A 15,528-nucleotide genomic window follows, 5' to 3' on the forward strand; every position below is an offset into this window, starting at 1 on the left:
TTTGTACTGAGGAGATTGTTTTGTATTATTTTTTTTATAATTGTAGCCCCCCCCCCCCCCCCCACCCAACATGTTCCTTTTCTGCAGCTGACCAACGAGATCACGCCTGTGTTGTCGTATGCCTACATGTCAGTGCTGGTCCCGGTCTTCCTGCTGACGGACTATCTGCGCTATAAGCCAGTGCTGATCCTGCAGAGCCTCAGTCATGTGGCCATCTGGCTCTTGCTGCTCTTTGGCACCACCGTGCTGCAGATGCAGTTCATGGAGTTCTTCTACGGCATCACCATGGCCGCCCGGGTGGCCTACTCCTCGTACATCTTCACCCTGGTCAGCCCGCAGTCCTACCAGAAGGTGGCGAGCTACTCGCGTTCTTCCGTGCTCATGGGGGTCTTTGTCAGCTCGGTGCTAGGCCAGCTCTTCGTCACCCTGGGCGACGTGCCCTTCCTCACCTTGAACTACATCTCGCTCGGCTTTGTCACCTTCGCCTTCACCCTGACCCTCTTCCTCAAGAGGCCCAAGAGGACCATGTTCTTCAACAGGAGGCAGGCCGTGGCGGCCAATGGCGTGCTGCGTTCCGAGGCCGAGGCGGTCAACGCCACCTCCATCTCGCTGGTGGCCGAGAAGCAAAGTCCCCCCCGAGGCTGGCAGTGGCGGGATTTGGCGCTGATCAAGATGATCCTGGAACTGAAAGGTGAGCGGCCTGTGCTCGCTTCCGTCCTGTTTTTTGTTTTTTTTTTTTTTTTTTTGCAGCCTGCCGCGGGCTCAAAGTTTCCACTTGCCGCGGTTTGGGTTCGGGGTCGGGATCTGGCGTTCTCTCACCCCTCACTAACCAAAACCCTGTCCTCATCGCTCGGGCTCTCTCCCCTATCCCTCATGGATCCTAGAGGAAGAGGAAGAAGGAAGCTTACTAGTCAAAAGGAGGAAGGAAGCTTGCTTAAGGTTGAGGAAGCAAGGATCGGACAGGGCTCTAGAGGGTCTACAGTGTAGCCAGGAAGGAACTGAAGAATGGACTTAGAGCTAGAAGTGGGTATGAAAAAGCCTTGGTGGGTAGGATCAAGGAAAACCCCAAGGCGTTCTATGCTTATGTGAGGAACAAGAGGATGGCCAGAGTGAGGGTAGGGCCGATCAGGGATAGTGGAGGGAACTTCTGCGTGAAGTCAGAGGAGGTAGGGGAGGTCCTTAATGAATACTTTGCTTCAGTGTTCACCAGCGAGAGCGACCTTGATGTTTGTGAGGACAGTGTGAAACAGGCTGATTGCTCGAACAGGTTGGTGTTAGCAAGGAGGATGTGCCAGAAATTTTGGAAAAACACAAGGATAGATAAGTCCACTGGGCCAGACGGGACGTACCCAAGGTGTCTACGGGAAGTGAGGGAAGAGATTGCTGCCCCTTTGGCAATGATCTTTGCGTCCTCACTGTCTACTGGAGTAGTACCAGAAGATTGGAGGGTGGCAAATGTCATTCCCTTCTTCAAGAAAAGGAATAGGGATAATCCTGGGAATTAGACCGTTCAGTGTTACTTCTGTGGTGAACAAATTATTGGAGAGGATTCTGAGAGATAGTATTAATGATTATTTGGAAAAGCACAGTTTGATTAGAAATAGTCAGCATGGCTTTGTGAAGGGCAGGTCATGCCTCACAAGCCTTATTGAATTCTTTGAGGATGTGACAAAACACATCGATGAAGATAGAGCAGTGGATGCGGTGTATATGGATTTTAGTAAGGCATTTGATGAGATTCCCCATGGTAGGCTCATTCAGAAAGTAAGGAGGCATGGGATTCAGGGAAATTTGGCTGTCTGGATACAAAACTGGCTGTTCAATAGAAGACAGAGCTAGTAGTAGACGGAAAATATTCAGCCTGGAGCTCGGTGACCAGTGGTGTTCCGGAGGGATCTGTTCTGGGGCCTCTGCTCTTTGTGATCTTTATAAATGACTTGGATGAGGAAGTGGAAGGGTGGGTTAGTAAGTTTGCCAATGACACAAAGGTTGGTGGAGTTGTGGACAGCGTGGAGGGCTGTTGTAGGTTGCAACGGGACATTGACAGGATGCAGAGCTGGACAAAGAAGTGGCGGATGGAATTCAACCCAGAAAAGTGTGAAGTGATTCATTTTGGAAGGTCGAATTTGAATGCAGAATCCAGGGTTAATGGCAGGATTCTCAGCAGTGTGGAGGAACAGAGGGATCTTGGGGTCCATATCCATAGATCCCTTCAAGTTGATAGGGATGTAAAGAAGGCGTATGGTGTGTTGGCTTTCATTTGCAGGGGAATTGAGATTAAGAGCCGCGAGGTTATGCTGCAGCTCTATAAAACCCTGGTTAGACAACACTTGTAATATTGTGTTCAGCTCCGGTCACCTCATTATAGGAAGGATGTGGAAGCTTTAGAGAGGGTGCAGAGGAGATTTACCAGAATGCTGCCTGGACTGGAAGGCAGGTCTTGTGAGGAAGGGTTGAGGGAGCCAGGGCTTTTTTTTCTCATTGGAGTGAAGAAGGATGAGAGATGACTTGATAGAGGTGTACAAGATGATGAGAGGCATAGAGAGAGTGGATAGCCAGAGACTTTTTCCCAGGGCGGAAATTACTATTATGAGGGGACATAATTTTAAGGTGATTGGAGGAAGGTATAGGGGAGATGTCAGAGGTAGGTTCTTCACACAGAGAATGGTGGGTGTGTGGAATGCGCTGCTGGCAGTGGTAGTGGAGTCAGATATTTTAGAGACATTTAAGCGACTCTTGGATAGGCACATGGATGATAGTATAATGTAGGTATGCAGGATAGTTGATATTAGTAGGATAATAGGTCGGCACAACTTCGTGGGCCGAAGGGCCTGTATTGTGCTGTGCTGTTCTATGTTCTACGTTCTCCCCGGGCCTCACCCCTGCCCGATTTATTTGTCTCTGTCTGTCCTTCTGACGACACCCCTAGACATCAGCTTCTTTGCTTGTTGTCACACTGCTGTCCTGTGGGAGTTTGCCATGTACGGATACTAGCAGCGCGGTGGCTGAGTGGCGAGCACTGCTGCCTCATGGCGCCAGGGACCCGGGGTTCGATTTCTTCCCCCACCCCGACCGGGCGCCTGTCTGCCTGTGTGGAGTTTGCACATTGTCCCCGCATCTGCGCGGGTTTCCTGCGGGTGCTCCGGTTTCCTCCCGCAGCCCGAAGGTGTGCAGGTGAGAGTGAACTGGCCATGAGAAATGCAGGACTACGGGGATGGGGTGGGTGTATAAATGTGAACTGTTTGTTTTTTTTTATTGTATGGTGGTGATGTAGACAGCCGGTGTCAGGACACTGAGCGTCCCCGGGTTAATGATATCTTTAACGGTTGTTTGTCATGCGTTCAAAGTGCAGCGAGAGGAACAAGTTGCCTGTTGACCCGTGTCCCCATTTCACATCTGATTTTGAGTCTGAAATGAACTGGACCTGGGGTCCTTCAACTTCCTCGTGCCTGCTTCTGTATTTTCTTTCATTCTTTCGTGGGATATGGGTGTCAATGGCTAGGAAGGCGTTTGTTGCCCATTTGTAATGGTCCACGGTGCAGTTAAGAACCAACCACGTTGCCGTGGGCCTGGAGTCACGTGTAGGCCAGGCCGGCTATTGGTGTCCGATGTCCTTCCTTGAAGTGAATTAGTTTTCACGACGAGTGATGCCAGTTGAGCTGGTCACCATTACCCAGATCGCCACGGTGGGGTTTTTAACCCTGGTCCCTCGAGCATTAGCCTGGCCCCCCTCCTCGCTTACTGGGCCAATGCCTCTCCTCCATATCGTCATGACGGCACATCACGCTCTGATTTTTCTCCATAAAATATAGGAGCTGCTCTGGGCTATTCGGCCAGCCACGCCTGCTTCTTCGTACAGTCAGATCATAAGTGAGTTCCTCTATATATTCAACACTGCACTGGATCAGGAGTAAACCATCCAGCCCCTTCTAGAATTTGGTTAGGTCATCCACAGACCTGTATCCATCTCCATCTCCCTGTCACAATTCCCTTTCCTTTGATTAAGGTTAATTTAACAGAGTAAACTGTCTTAATTTTGATTTAACCTTCAGCTTCCAGGTCTCCATCGCCCTCTTGTATAAAGGCGTACTTCCTACATCACCACAGACCTGCCTGGCTCTAATTTTAAACATTCTGTCCCTTATGTTAGACCATAAGACGTAGGAGCAGAAATTAGGCCATTCGGCCCATCGAGCCATTCAATCATGGCTCATAAGTTTCTCAACCCCATTGTCCCACTTTCTCCCCGTAACCCTTGATCCCCTTGACAATCAAGAACCTATCTATCTCTGTCTTAAATGTACTCAATGACCCGGCCTCCACAGCCTTCTGTGGCAGTGAATTCCATAGATTCACCACTCTCTGGCTGAAGAAGTTTCTTCTTGTCTCCGTTCTAAAGGGTCTTCCCTTTACTCTAAGGCTATGCCCTCGGGTCCTAGTCTCTCCTACCAATGGAAACATCTTCCCAACCTCCACTCTGTCCAAGCCATTCAGTATTCTGAAAGTTTCAATTAGATCCCTTCCCATCCTTCTAAACTCCATCGCGTATAGACCCAGAGTCCTCAAACATTCCTCATATATTAAGCTTTTCCTTCCTGGGATCATTCTCGTGAACCTCCTCTGAACCCGCTCCAAGGCCAGTACATCCTCCTTGAGGTATAGGGCCCAAAGTTGCCAACAATACTCTAAATCTGGTCTGCCCAGAGCCATACAGAGCCTCAGATGTACATCGCTGCTTTTATGTTCTAGTCCTTGCAAAATAAATGCAAACATTATGTTTGCCTTCTTAACTAACCAGCTCAACCTACAAGTTTACCTTAAGAGAATCCTGGACTAGGACTCCCAAGTCCCTTTGCACTTCACAGTTCTGAATTTTCTCCCCATTTAGAAAATAGTCGATGCTTTTATTCTTCTTACCAAAGTGCATGACATCACACTTTCCCACATTGTACTCCATCTGCCACTTCTTTGGCCACTCTCCTAACCTCTCCAAATCCTTCTGCAGTCTCCCCAGCTCCTCAATACTACTTGTCCCTCTACCTATCTTTGTATTGTCTGCAAACTTAGCCAGAATGCCCATAGTTCCTTCATCTAGATCATTAATGTATAAAGTCCCAACACTGACCCTTGTGGAATACCATTTGTCATGGGCTGCCATCCTGAGAAAGACCCTTTTATTCTGACTCTCTGCTTTTGCCAGACAGCCAATCTTCTATCCGTGCTAGTACTGTGATCCTAGTACCATTGGCCCTTATCTTACTTAGCAGCCTCCTGTGCGGCACCTTGTCAAAGGCCTCTTGGAAGTTCAGGTAGATAACATCCTTGGTCTAACTTGCTCATTACCTCCTCAAAGAATTCTAACAGATTTGTCAGGCATGACCTCCCCTTGATGAAACCGTGCTGACTTTGCCCTATTTTACCATGCACATCCAAGTGTTCAGAAATCTCATCCTTCACCATCTACTCCCAAATCTTACCAATGGCTGAGGTTAGGCTAATCAGCCTGTAATTTCCTCTCTGTTGTCTTACTCCCTTCTTAAACAGGGGGTTGCATTTGCCAGTTTTCCAGTCCTTTGGGACCCTCCATGACTCGAGCGATTCCTGAAAGCTCACCACTAACGCCCTCACTATCTCTTCAGCTATCTCCTTTAGAACTCTGGGGTGTAGTCCATCTGGTCCTGGTGATTAATCCACCTTCAGATCTTTCCGTTTTTTTTCTAACACCTTGTCCTTGGTGATGGCCACCATACTCCCCTCTGCACCACCACCCCCATCTCCCCAAGCCCTTGAATTTTTGGGATGTTACTCGTGTCTTCCACCATGAAGACTGACAAAGTACTTGCTCAGTTCCTCGGCCACTTCCTCGTTTTCCCATTACTACTTCTCCAGCGTCATTTTCCAGTGGTACACTGTCTGTCTACTTTTGCCTCTCTCTTTTGCTCTTCATTTATCTAAAGAAACTCTTGCGGTCTTCTTTTTATATTACTGGCTATCTTACCCTCATGTTTAATCTTCTCCCTCCTTTTTTTCTTTTTTCATTGTCCTAGGTTGGCCTTTGTAGGCTTCCCAATCCTCTGGCTTCCCGCTGCCCTTTGCCATATTATATGCTTTCTCTTTTGCTGTTATGCTGTCCCTGACTTCCCTTTCTACCATGGTTACCTCATCCTCCCTTTGTATGTTTCTTTTTCCTAGGGATGAATTTTAACTGTGTCTCCCAAATTACTCCCAGAAACTCCTGCCATTGTTGTTCCACTGTCTTTCCTGCTCGGCTCCTTTTCCAGTCAATCCTGGTTGCCTCCTTGCTCATGCCTCTCTAGTTCCCTTTATTCAACTGTAAAACTGTTATATCTGATTCCACATTCTCTGTCTTAAATTGCAGCGTAAATTCTATCATATTATGGTCACTGCCTCCTAAGGGTTCCTTCACCTTAAGTTCCCTTTCTGCCTCATTGCACAACACTAAATCCAGAATTGCCCATTCCCTAGTGGGCTGCACCACAAGCTGCTCCAAAAAGCCATCCATAGACATTGCATAAATTCCTTTTCTTGCGATCCACTACCAACCTGATTTCCCTAGCCCACCTGCATACGGAAATCCTCCATGATCACTTTAACCTTGGTTTTCTTACACACCTTTTCTACCTCCTGGTGTATCTTGTGCCCCAAATCCTGACTATTGTTTGGAGGCCTGTACATTACTCCCATTATGGTTTTTTTTAACCTTTTTGCAGTTTCTCAACTCTACCCACAAAGATTCTACATCATCTGACCTTACTATGTTCCTTGCTATTGATTTAATTTCATTTCTTACTAATAAGGTAACCCCACCCCCTCTACCCACCTGCCTGTCTTTTTGATATGAACTCTTTCCCATCCCCACCCTAACTCAGTAGGAAAAGGGATGTCTTTCTCTCTCTCCTGCTCTCTCTTTCATGTCCTTCCTAAGGCTCCACTGGTTCCAACATGTGGCCCCAACCCCAAAGACCCTGCCATTGGCCAATTAGCATCTTCATCTGGCCGAGTTCTTTCTTCCCCTTCAATACTTTGTTACAGAATGTTTTTAAAAAAGTGTTCAAATCGAATGCAGGAAGTTTTGCTGTTTTGTTTTTAAGAGCTAACTCCTCTTTGATTTTTCTCCCCGACTTTGCTCGAAGCAGAAACATCCTACGGGTCACGTTCTGTCTTAATTCCAGAGGAACTGATGATCTCAAATCTCTTCCAAGTGGATCCCCTGGTATCCCTCGATCTTGCCTTCCTCGTTAATGCGCTTTTGGGTCTTGCCTGTCCCAACTGCTGACCATTTGACCTTGTCCTGCACTCGTCAACTCTTCAGTGCCCTTTGATTCTGAACTTTGACACTTCACCTTGGTATCCCAATTCTGGGGAGGAGGTGAGCTGCTGGTCCTCTGGCCACACTGTAGGTGGCAGCGGCAAGCTGCTTGAGATTTGCTCAGTAGACTGCACATGAGTGAAATCGTTTGTGGCCTGGAGCAGGATAATTTAGATCTGAGTCTGGGTAGATCTGCTCTTCCCTTTATGGCCCAGGATGAACTATTTTGGCCAGGAATACACCCTCTCGCTTGGATTTTCTAATTTTTTTTTTTTTTAAAGTTAATTTCCATTCTTTTTACACCCACACCTCCTTCCCACAGTTTCACAACTGATCCGAAATGGGACAGGTCCCATGCCTGCCCAGGTCTTTTAGCAATGGGCCACAGTTTGGACTTTTCAAAACCTGGTCACCCTGTAGTTTCCTGGCACTTTCTCTTGCTGTCACAGCCTGCCAGGGAGGGCAGCCTACCTATGGTTCTGAAAGTAGCAAAGAATTGCATTTCTGTAACGCCACGAGTGGCCCCTAGATGTTTTCAAAGTGCTTTATAACTAAAGATTCTGTCTGTCCTTCTGTGTCCCCCTCTGTCTGTCCTGTCTCTGTGTTCCCCTCTCTCTCTCTCTGTCTCTTCCCCCTCCTCCACCGCTTCCTGCTCTCTGTCGCTCTCGCTCTCTCTCCCCACCCCTTACCAACTTAGGCAACTCTGCAGCCAAATCCCATGCACAGCAATCGTTGACAAACTGCACTATGGTCACGGCCAGTTTCTTTTTTAAGTCTGAAAACCTGAAGTTTGCTGGAACGCCCAGCAGGTCTGGCAGCCCTAGAGGACAGCCTAACCGGGTCTGAAAGCTCACTGCTCAGGCAGATTAGCTCCATAGGTGCTGCCTCACCCCACCCACCACCACCACCCCCCCACCACTGAGTATCTTCCGTTTTTAAACTCCAATTTCCAGGATCTTTGGTTTGAGGGATGAACATCGGTCAGGAGGCCAGTGGGAACTCCCCTTGCTCTTCTCGGGAACACCTGGGATCCATTTGCATCCATCCGGGAGAGCCCTGCTTAGCTCTCGTTTCTCCGGAGAGATGGTTGTGATGGTGCAGAGGACGTTTGAGAGAGGTTCTCCCCCCAAAAAAAAACGAAGGATCTGGACAGAGGAGATGGGAGCGAAACTGCTTGTGTCGTCAGAAGGGTTTTGTTCATAAAAATCCTTCGTGGGATGAGGGTGTCGCTGGCTAGACCAACATTCTTAATTATCCAAAGAGTAGGTACGAGTCAGCCATGTTTCTGTGGGCCTGGAGTCACGTGCAGGCCAGACCAGGTAAGGATGGCAGCTTTCCCGAATGTACACCACTAAACCAGATGGGCTTTTCCAACAGTCGACAACTGTTATCATTAGACTCTTTAATTCCGGATGAGATTTATTTTTAATTCCACTTATTCAAATTCCACCAGCTGCCATGGCGGGATTTGAACCCAGGCCCTTCCAGACCATTAGCTGGTTTAATAGCATAGCACTAGGCCATCACCTCTTCCCTCCCCGCTGTATTGGAGAGAAGGGGAGAAATTTTTAAGGTGATTGGCAAAAGAACCAAAAGTGACACAGCAAGGGAAAAGGGAAGGTTGAAATCCTTCTTTTACACTTCTTATAAATTGGATAGGATGCCAAAGGGCAAGTATTTACCAGGCTAAGGGGGAAAAGGGGGAGCGGAAAGTGGGTCTGAACAAAATGAGTTTGCAACAAGGTGACAGGTTTGATGGGCTGAATGGTCTCCTCCTGACTTGAGCAGCATTAAAGCCCCACCATTGGCACATGCTTGTGATGAGTCATCATTTACATTTGTAGAATTGGCGATGCATTTCTGCAGTGAATCTCTAACATTGTAGGTAATAGATTGCTCTATGATGGAGCTAAAATCGCACACGGACCCCTCTCACTCTGCGTTTTCGCGCCCCCACCGTTTCTCTCTTCCAGATACGGTTCGATCACCGCAGTTGAAGCTGTGGTCTCTGTGGTGGATTTTTAACTCCACCGGTTATTACCTGGTGGTTTACTACGTGCAGATCCTGTGGGATAACATTCACCCGTCCAGGGAAAACCGAGGCGTCTACAATGGAGGTGTGGACGCTGCCGCAACCCTGCTAGGTATGGAACACGTGTATAGCCCCTTTCCTGCCCTTGGGAATGCTGCTATGAATAACAAAAAGTTGGTTTGCAGGTGCAGCAGGTAATAAAGGAGGTAAGTGGAATATTGTCCTTCATTGCTAGAGGGATTGAGTTTAAAAAAAAGGGAGGTTATGTTGCAGATATATAGGGTGCTGATGAGGCCATACCTGGAATACTGTGTACAGTTTTGGTCTCCTGACTTGAGAAAGGATGTACTGGCACTGGAGTGGGTGCAGAGGAGGTTCACTAGGTTGACTGTGGAGTTGAGAGGGTTGGCTTCTGAGGAGAAATTGTGTCGACCGGGACTATACTCATTGGAATTTAGAAGAACGAGGGGGGGAATCTTATGAAGGGAATAGATAAAATAGAACCAGGGATGTTGCTTTCACTGGCGGGTGACATTAGAACGAGAGGGCATAGCCTCAAAATAAGGCAAGGGCGGGGGGTGGGGGGAGGGGAGACAGATTTAGGAGGGAGTTGAGGAGGAATTTCTTCACCCAAAAGGCTGTGAATTTGGAACTCCCTGCCCAGTGAAGCAGTTGAGGCAATGTTTTTAAGGCAAAGACAGACAGACGGATAATTGAGGGTTATGGTGAGCGGGTGGGTAAGTGGAGCTGAGTCCATGATCTTATTGAATGGAAGAGCAGGTTGAGGGGCCAAATGGCCTACTCCTGCTCTTATGTCTTATGTTTCTATGTGTGAGGCCTGGGGAGAGATTTGGGTGGGGTGGGTGGTGGTGGTGCGGGGCATGTACTGTCCGGGAAACAACAGCCCCAGTCCAGAACAGGACAGCGCACTGGGGGCCGTCGGCATCTATATTTCTTGTTACAGACTAATGCAGTACTGTGGGAGGCCATTCATCCCATCGTCCCTGTGCCAGCTCTTTGAAAGAGCTTTCCGATTTAGACCCACTCCCCTGCTTCTTACTCCCACTGCAATTCCCTTCTTGCTAGTTGCTGTAAAATCTGCTGGAAGGCCTTGTGACCTGGTGGGTAACGACCCTGATTCCATCCCCGAAGCTCCAGGTTCAAGTCCCATTCCAGGTCTTGATAGTTACAGTCGCTGTGTTCAAAGTGGAGTCAGTCTGTGCAGGCGATCAGAGTGGGGCAGATTCCGGTCCATCGTGTTTTTTTTTTTACAATTTACTCGGATGTGGGTGACACTGGCTGTCCCAGCATCCCTTGAGACGATGGTGGTGAGCTACTTTCTTGAATGCTGTAGTCTGTGGGTAGACTCTCGATGCCGTTGGGGAGCGAATTCCAGGATGTTGACCCAGTGACACTGAAGGAACAGCAACATGTTTCCAAGGATGGAGGGGACAGTGAAGGGGATGGTGTTCCCATGTATCTACTGCCCTTGTCCTTCTAGATGGAAGTGGTTGTGGGTTTGGAAGGTGCTGTCTGAGGATCTTTGGTGACCTTTTGCAGTGCATCTTGTAGATTGACACAGCAGCAGCGTGTACTATGGTGGATGCTTTGCCCTGGACGGTTTCGAGCTCCTTGAATGTTGTTGGAGCTGCACCCATCCAGGCAAAGTGGAGAGTATTCCATCACGCTCCTGACTTGTGCCTTGTGGACAGGCTTTGGAGAGTCAGGAGGTGAGCTACTCACTTTTAAAGTATTCCGAGTCTCTGACCTTCCGTTGTAGCCACCGTTGATACGGTCAGTTCAGTTGAATTTCTGGTCAATGATCACCCCAAGGATGGTGGAGGGAAGGCCATTGAAGTAGCCAACAGAAAGTTGGTGTCTCTCCATCACTGGCGAGCTCCAGGCTATAATCTGCAGAGTAAGATCGACTACAGCTGACCATCCTGTTAGAAACAATGTCCCCGCTGTCAGCGTTCAGTCTGCTTCCACCAGTGCATTCCAAATCGCAGCATCAGTTGAAAAGAGCCTTCCTCTGTCTGTCTGGTTCATTTGTCGATTATCTTTTAAACCAGTGGTCTCTGTTCACTGACTGTGTTGCCAGTTCGAAATGGTCGTCAATGTATCCTACTGTTTAAAACAAAAACCTTATTATTCTGAACACAGCTACTAAATTATCCTTAACTCTCCCTCTCTCTCTGTCTTTGCTGCAAGATGACGAACGTTGATGTTGTGATTTAATTGTCCGAGGAATATATCAGTGACTGTACAAGTTCAGGTTGTCTCCATTTGCGCGCGCTTGTAATTAACAATTGGTCAAACTCAATCCATCATGAATCCAGACCCGTTGGCTTGTGAGCGCTGATCTGATGACTAATTTTAAGTCAGTTACTGGGAATATGTGTCCTGCTATTGCTTCAAATGTGGAAAATAAATCCTTCCAGGCCAAACCACTTGCTGCGGTTTGTTTACTGCTAAAATAACAGCGTGCCATGGATGTGAAATCTTTCAGGGAACAGTAAGAGAGGCTGGTTGCTCAACCCCGTCACTGATGGATCGATTGTCTGATCATTAGTTGTAGTTAGTGGGAGCTTGCTGTGCACAACTTTGGTTGCCCGGTGGTGATGTCCCTTGGGAAAAGGCCCTCCCTGGCCGTAAAGTGCGCGTGGAGGTGCGGAGGCTGGGAAAGGTGCTACTGAAATGCGAATCCCGCTGTCTTTCCCCCATGTCGCATCCTTTGTTAACTTGCGGGACTCCCTGCACGTAGAAACTTCCTGGGTTTAAGTCCGCTGCGTTGACAACAGAGCGGGACATCTCTTACACTTGCGAAATATTGCTGTGTTTTTTTCTCCCCCCAATGTTCCGTCTCAGGAGTGAGGATATTTACTCCAAAAGGCCTGACTCTGGCTGCATTGCAACTTTTGGGATTTGCACCAGTTCAGATCAATGGGTTTGCCAGAGGAACTTGTTTACCGTCACAGAGACTGCCAGTTCAAGCATGCCATTTTGAGGCAAAGAAAACCAATTCTTAGACAAACACCTTCTTCTTCCCCTTCCCAGAACCATGAATTTGACCGAAAACAACACGGTCACTAGTGCCAGCGTAGAATCCAATGTTCACACACTGGCACGCACCAAGAAACATGTGGTGATGAAGTGATGGCACTTGTTAAACTTGGCTGCCCAAATTTCAGAGCAGGAGATGTAAACAGATCCCTCCACGCCCCAAAAGCAAACTCTACAAGCTGTACTTGGCGCTGTGCCCCCTTCAGTGCTGGTCTGCACAATTCGCCAATGCTGTCCAACTGAACCAGGCAGCTTAGATCCCGTTTGTACCCACACACTGCTGCAACATTGGAAAGGGCTCTATTTATGGATCTCCTTGCAAAACACCGGTGCATCCAAAACAGCTTCGCACAGTCAGTGACAACCCTTTTGCAGTCCAGTCCCTGTTGCCGTGTGGCGAGCCGGGCGAGCCCACCTGTACAAAGCAAGATCCCACAAACAGCAATGCGACGAGTCACCAGGTGATCGGTTCCTTTGTACCGCTGGTTCGAGGAGTAAATGTTGGCCAGGAGGAACTCCCTGCACTATTCCTCAAAATGTTCCTCCCACCCTCTCCCCTCATCAGCTGATCCTTTTTTTATTATGTTCCGTTTGCAAAGGTTTTGGTAACAGACCCCTTTTTTTGTACAGTAGGGACAGGATGTTGTAAAAAAACACAGTATCTTTAATCAAAACCCATCACTTTCCCCAGCTGGAGACTCGCTCTTCCTTTTTCCCCGTTCTGGTCTTTTCTACAAGGCGATTTTTAAGGGAAAGTTCTCAGTCCTCATAGCTCACACTCCAACCGTTATCACCGCTGATAGATCTGCATTAACATGATATCTTTCAGGCCCGGAAGGGGATCCAGGCGCATTGAAAGGATCCTGGGAGTGAGCCACTTGTGTGTCTTTACCTATCATACATATCTACCAGCAAATTCCGAGATCAAAAATTGTTTCTCTGCAATGCAGACGATTTCATAACATCCTGCTTTCCTCGTCATTGAAAGGCCCTTCCAGGTGAAGCACAGACCTCTCTGCTGCCTCCTTCATCCTGGCCCGCTCTGCCTGTTACTTCGGGAGACTGGGCGATCGCTTTGCTCCTCCTGCAAATATGACCCTGAGCTTCTGGTGTCTTGTCACTTCAGTTCTGTGCCTTGCTCTCATGCTGACCTCTTTGTCCTCTGCTTGCTGCAGTCTTTCAGTGAGGCACAATGAGGAACAGCGACACATCCACATATAGGCATTTTTTTTTTACAGCCTTCTAGACTCAATGTTGATTTCAGAAAGTTAGAGCATAATCTCTCTTTTCCCCCCACTTTTTTTTGTTTTTGCTTTCTGTCAGCAAAACACCTGCTATGTGCACATGTTTCACCGCTTTGTTTCTTTTTTCTCCTTGACCTATTTTTTTAAAGCCTGAAAGATTAAATCATTTGTTGTTCTACCTCTGCTGTCAAGCCATAGACTTTGCTTTTGTCCCTTGTCTCTCACCCAGTCCTTGCTCAAACTTATTGAATCTGTAATTTCTCCCAGTTTCTGAAGGAAGGTCACAGACCCTAAATGTCCTGTCTCTCTGTCTGTCTGTGTCTCTTGCTCTCTCTCTCCCATCCCCCCCTCCAGTACAACCATGACCAGCTGAGTATTCCAAGCCTTTTCTGTTTATTCTTATACCAAAAACATTACTCGTGTTAAATTCATCCTACATATGTTGTACTTACGTCCCTTTCTCCCTCAGTTAGCACCGTACTCTCCTCTGCGTCGCAAGATTTTAGGTTCCAATTCCATTCCAGGATTTTGTCCTCTGGCTGCCACAACCAAGTGAGTGCTACACTGTCAGGGGTGCTGTCCTTTGGATAAACTCTTAAGCCATTACCCCTACCTGCTGAAGAGCAGAGAGCTGCTCCTCATATCCTGCCATTGTTTATCCCTCTATCAATGTCACCAAAACAGACCATCTGCTCATAATCCATTGGTACAGACCCCCATAAGGACAGCAATCAACTGCTACATCACCCATGTGACAAAGTGACCACACTTTTTTCCCTAAGTATTTTGTGGGTGTAAAAATCTTTGAGCAGGGTGCTATAGAAATGAAAGTCTGTCTTTGATTTGGCTCCACTGCACCACATTTTGGCAGATTCCACGTTCTCACTGTTTTCCGGGTAAAGACATTGCAAATTCTTTGATTGACTTGACCAGTGTCCGTCTTTGAAAGGACACAGAACATCGCCCACACCAGCACCCCTCTTCAAGCTGCCTTTCACCAGCTCCCCCTGTCTCCTCAGACTGCATCTTTCGATCCTGAACGACAAGGGCAGCAGATCCACGGGAGCCCCACCAAAACCCTTCACATTCCCGACTTGGAAGTATATCTCTGTTCACAGTCCTGGAACTCCCTCCCTAAGACTTCAGCGCTTCAAGAAGGCACATCTCGTGGGGGCGATAAACAGCTGTGATGCCCCTGAAAGACTTAAAAATGAATATTTTATACAGCTTCAGACTTTGGTTTCCTCACGAGTGGAAGTATCTTCTTTACATCCAAGTTATCAATCATTTCCATCATTTTAAAGACCTTGGTTAGGTCTCCCCAGAGAAAAGAGCCTGATAAAGTTTAGTGTTGAGGAGTCTGGAGGGGTGTCACCATCTCAGGGTAGACCATTTGGGATTGAGGTGAGGAAATATCTTGGCTCAGATGGAACTCTCTACCACAGAAGGCAGTAGGGGTCAAGTCACTGAAATTATTCAAGAAAGATGTAAATAATTTTTCTTAGATTTACATTCAGTCTTTATTGTCATGTGCACTCCTGTACTTTCGTACTTGAGTACAGTGAAAACTTTTTCTTGTTGCCACATATATAGCACGATCTTAAGATAGAAAGAAATAAGGAACAAAGTTACAAGTCAAACATTACAGTCCAAAAGGCATCAAGGGGTGTGGAGAGAAAAGTTGGGGCGGTGGGATATGGTGTTGAGGTAGAGGATCAGCCGTGATGATCAAATGGTCTACTTTGTTTGTAATTTGTGTTTGTGGAAATAAAAGCCAGTAAATCTGTGTGGAGCTGGATGAACACAGCAGGCCCAGGCAGCATCAGAGGAGCAGGAAAGCTGACGTTTCAGGTCGGAAC

The 15,528-nt window shown here is 47.6% G+C and overlaps 1 protein-coding gene across 5 annotated transcripts in view; it reads left to right on the forward strand.

Moving 5' to 3' along the window:
* The window catches only part of slc19a1 (solute carrier family 19 member 1), a 41,188-nt gene that overhangs the window by 13,413 nt on the left and 12,247 nt on the right, over positions 1-15,528 (forward strand). For all 5 annotated transcript variants that reach the window (XR_007262508.1, XM_048599396.1, XM_020512826.2 and 2 more), the window contains 2 exons: positions 88-691; positions 9,304-9,474. Coding sequence is in view for 4 of the 5 variants with exons in the window: in XM_048599396.1 (XP_048455353.1) it covers positions 88-691; positions 9,304-9,474 (775 nt within the window). In the remaining variant the exon portion in view is untranslated. The remainder of the gene's footprint in view (positions 1-87; positions 692-9,303; positions 9,475-15,528) is intronic.

This window comes from Rhincodon typus, chromosome 7, assembly GCF_021869965.1.
Source record: "Rhincodon typus isolate 14 chromosome 7, sRhiTyp1.1, whole genome shotgun sequence".
In the NCBI taxonomy this organism is placed as follows: Eukaryota; Metazoa; Chordata; class Chondrichthyes; order Orectolobiformes; family Rhincodontidae; genus Rhincodon; species Rhincodon typus.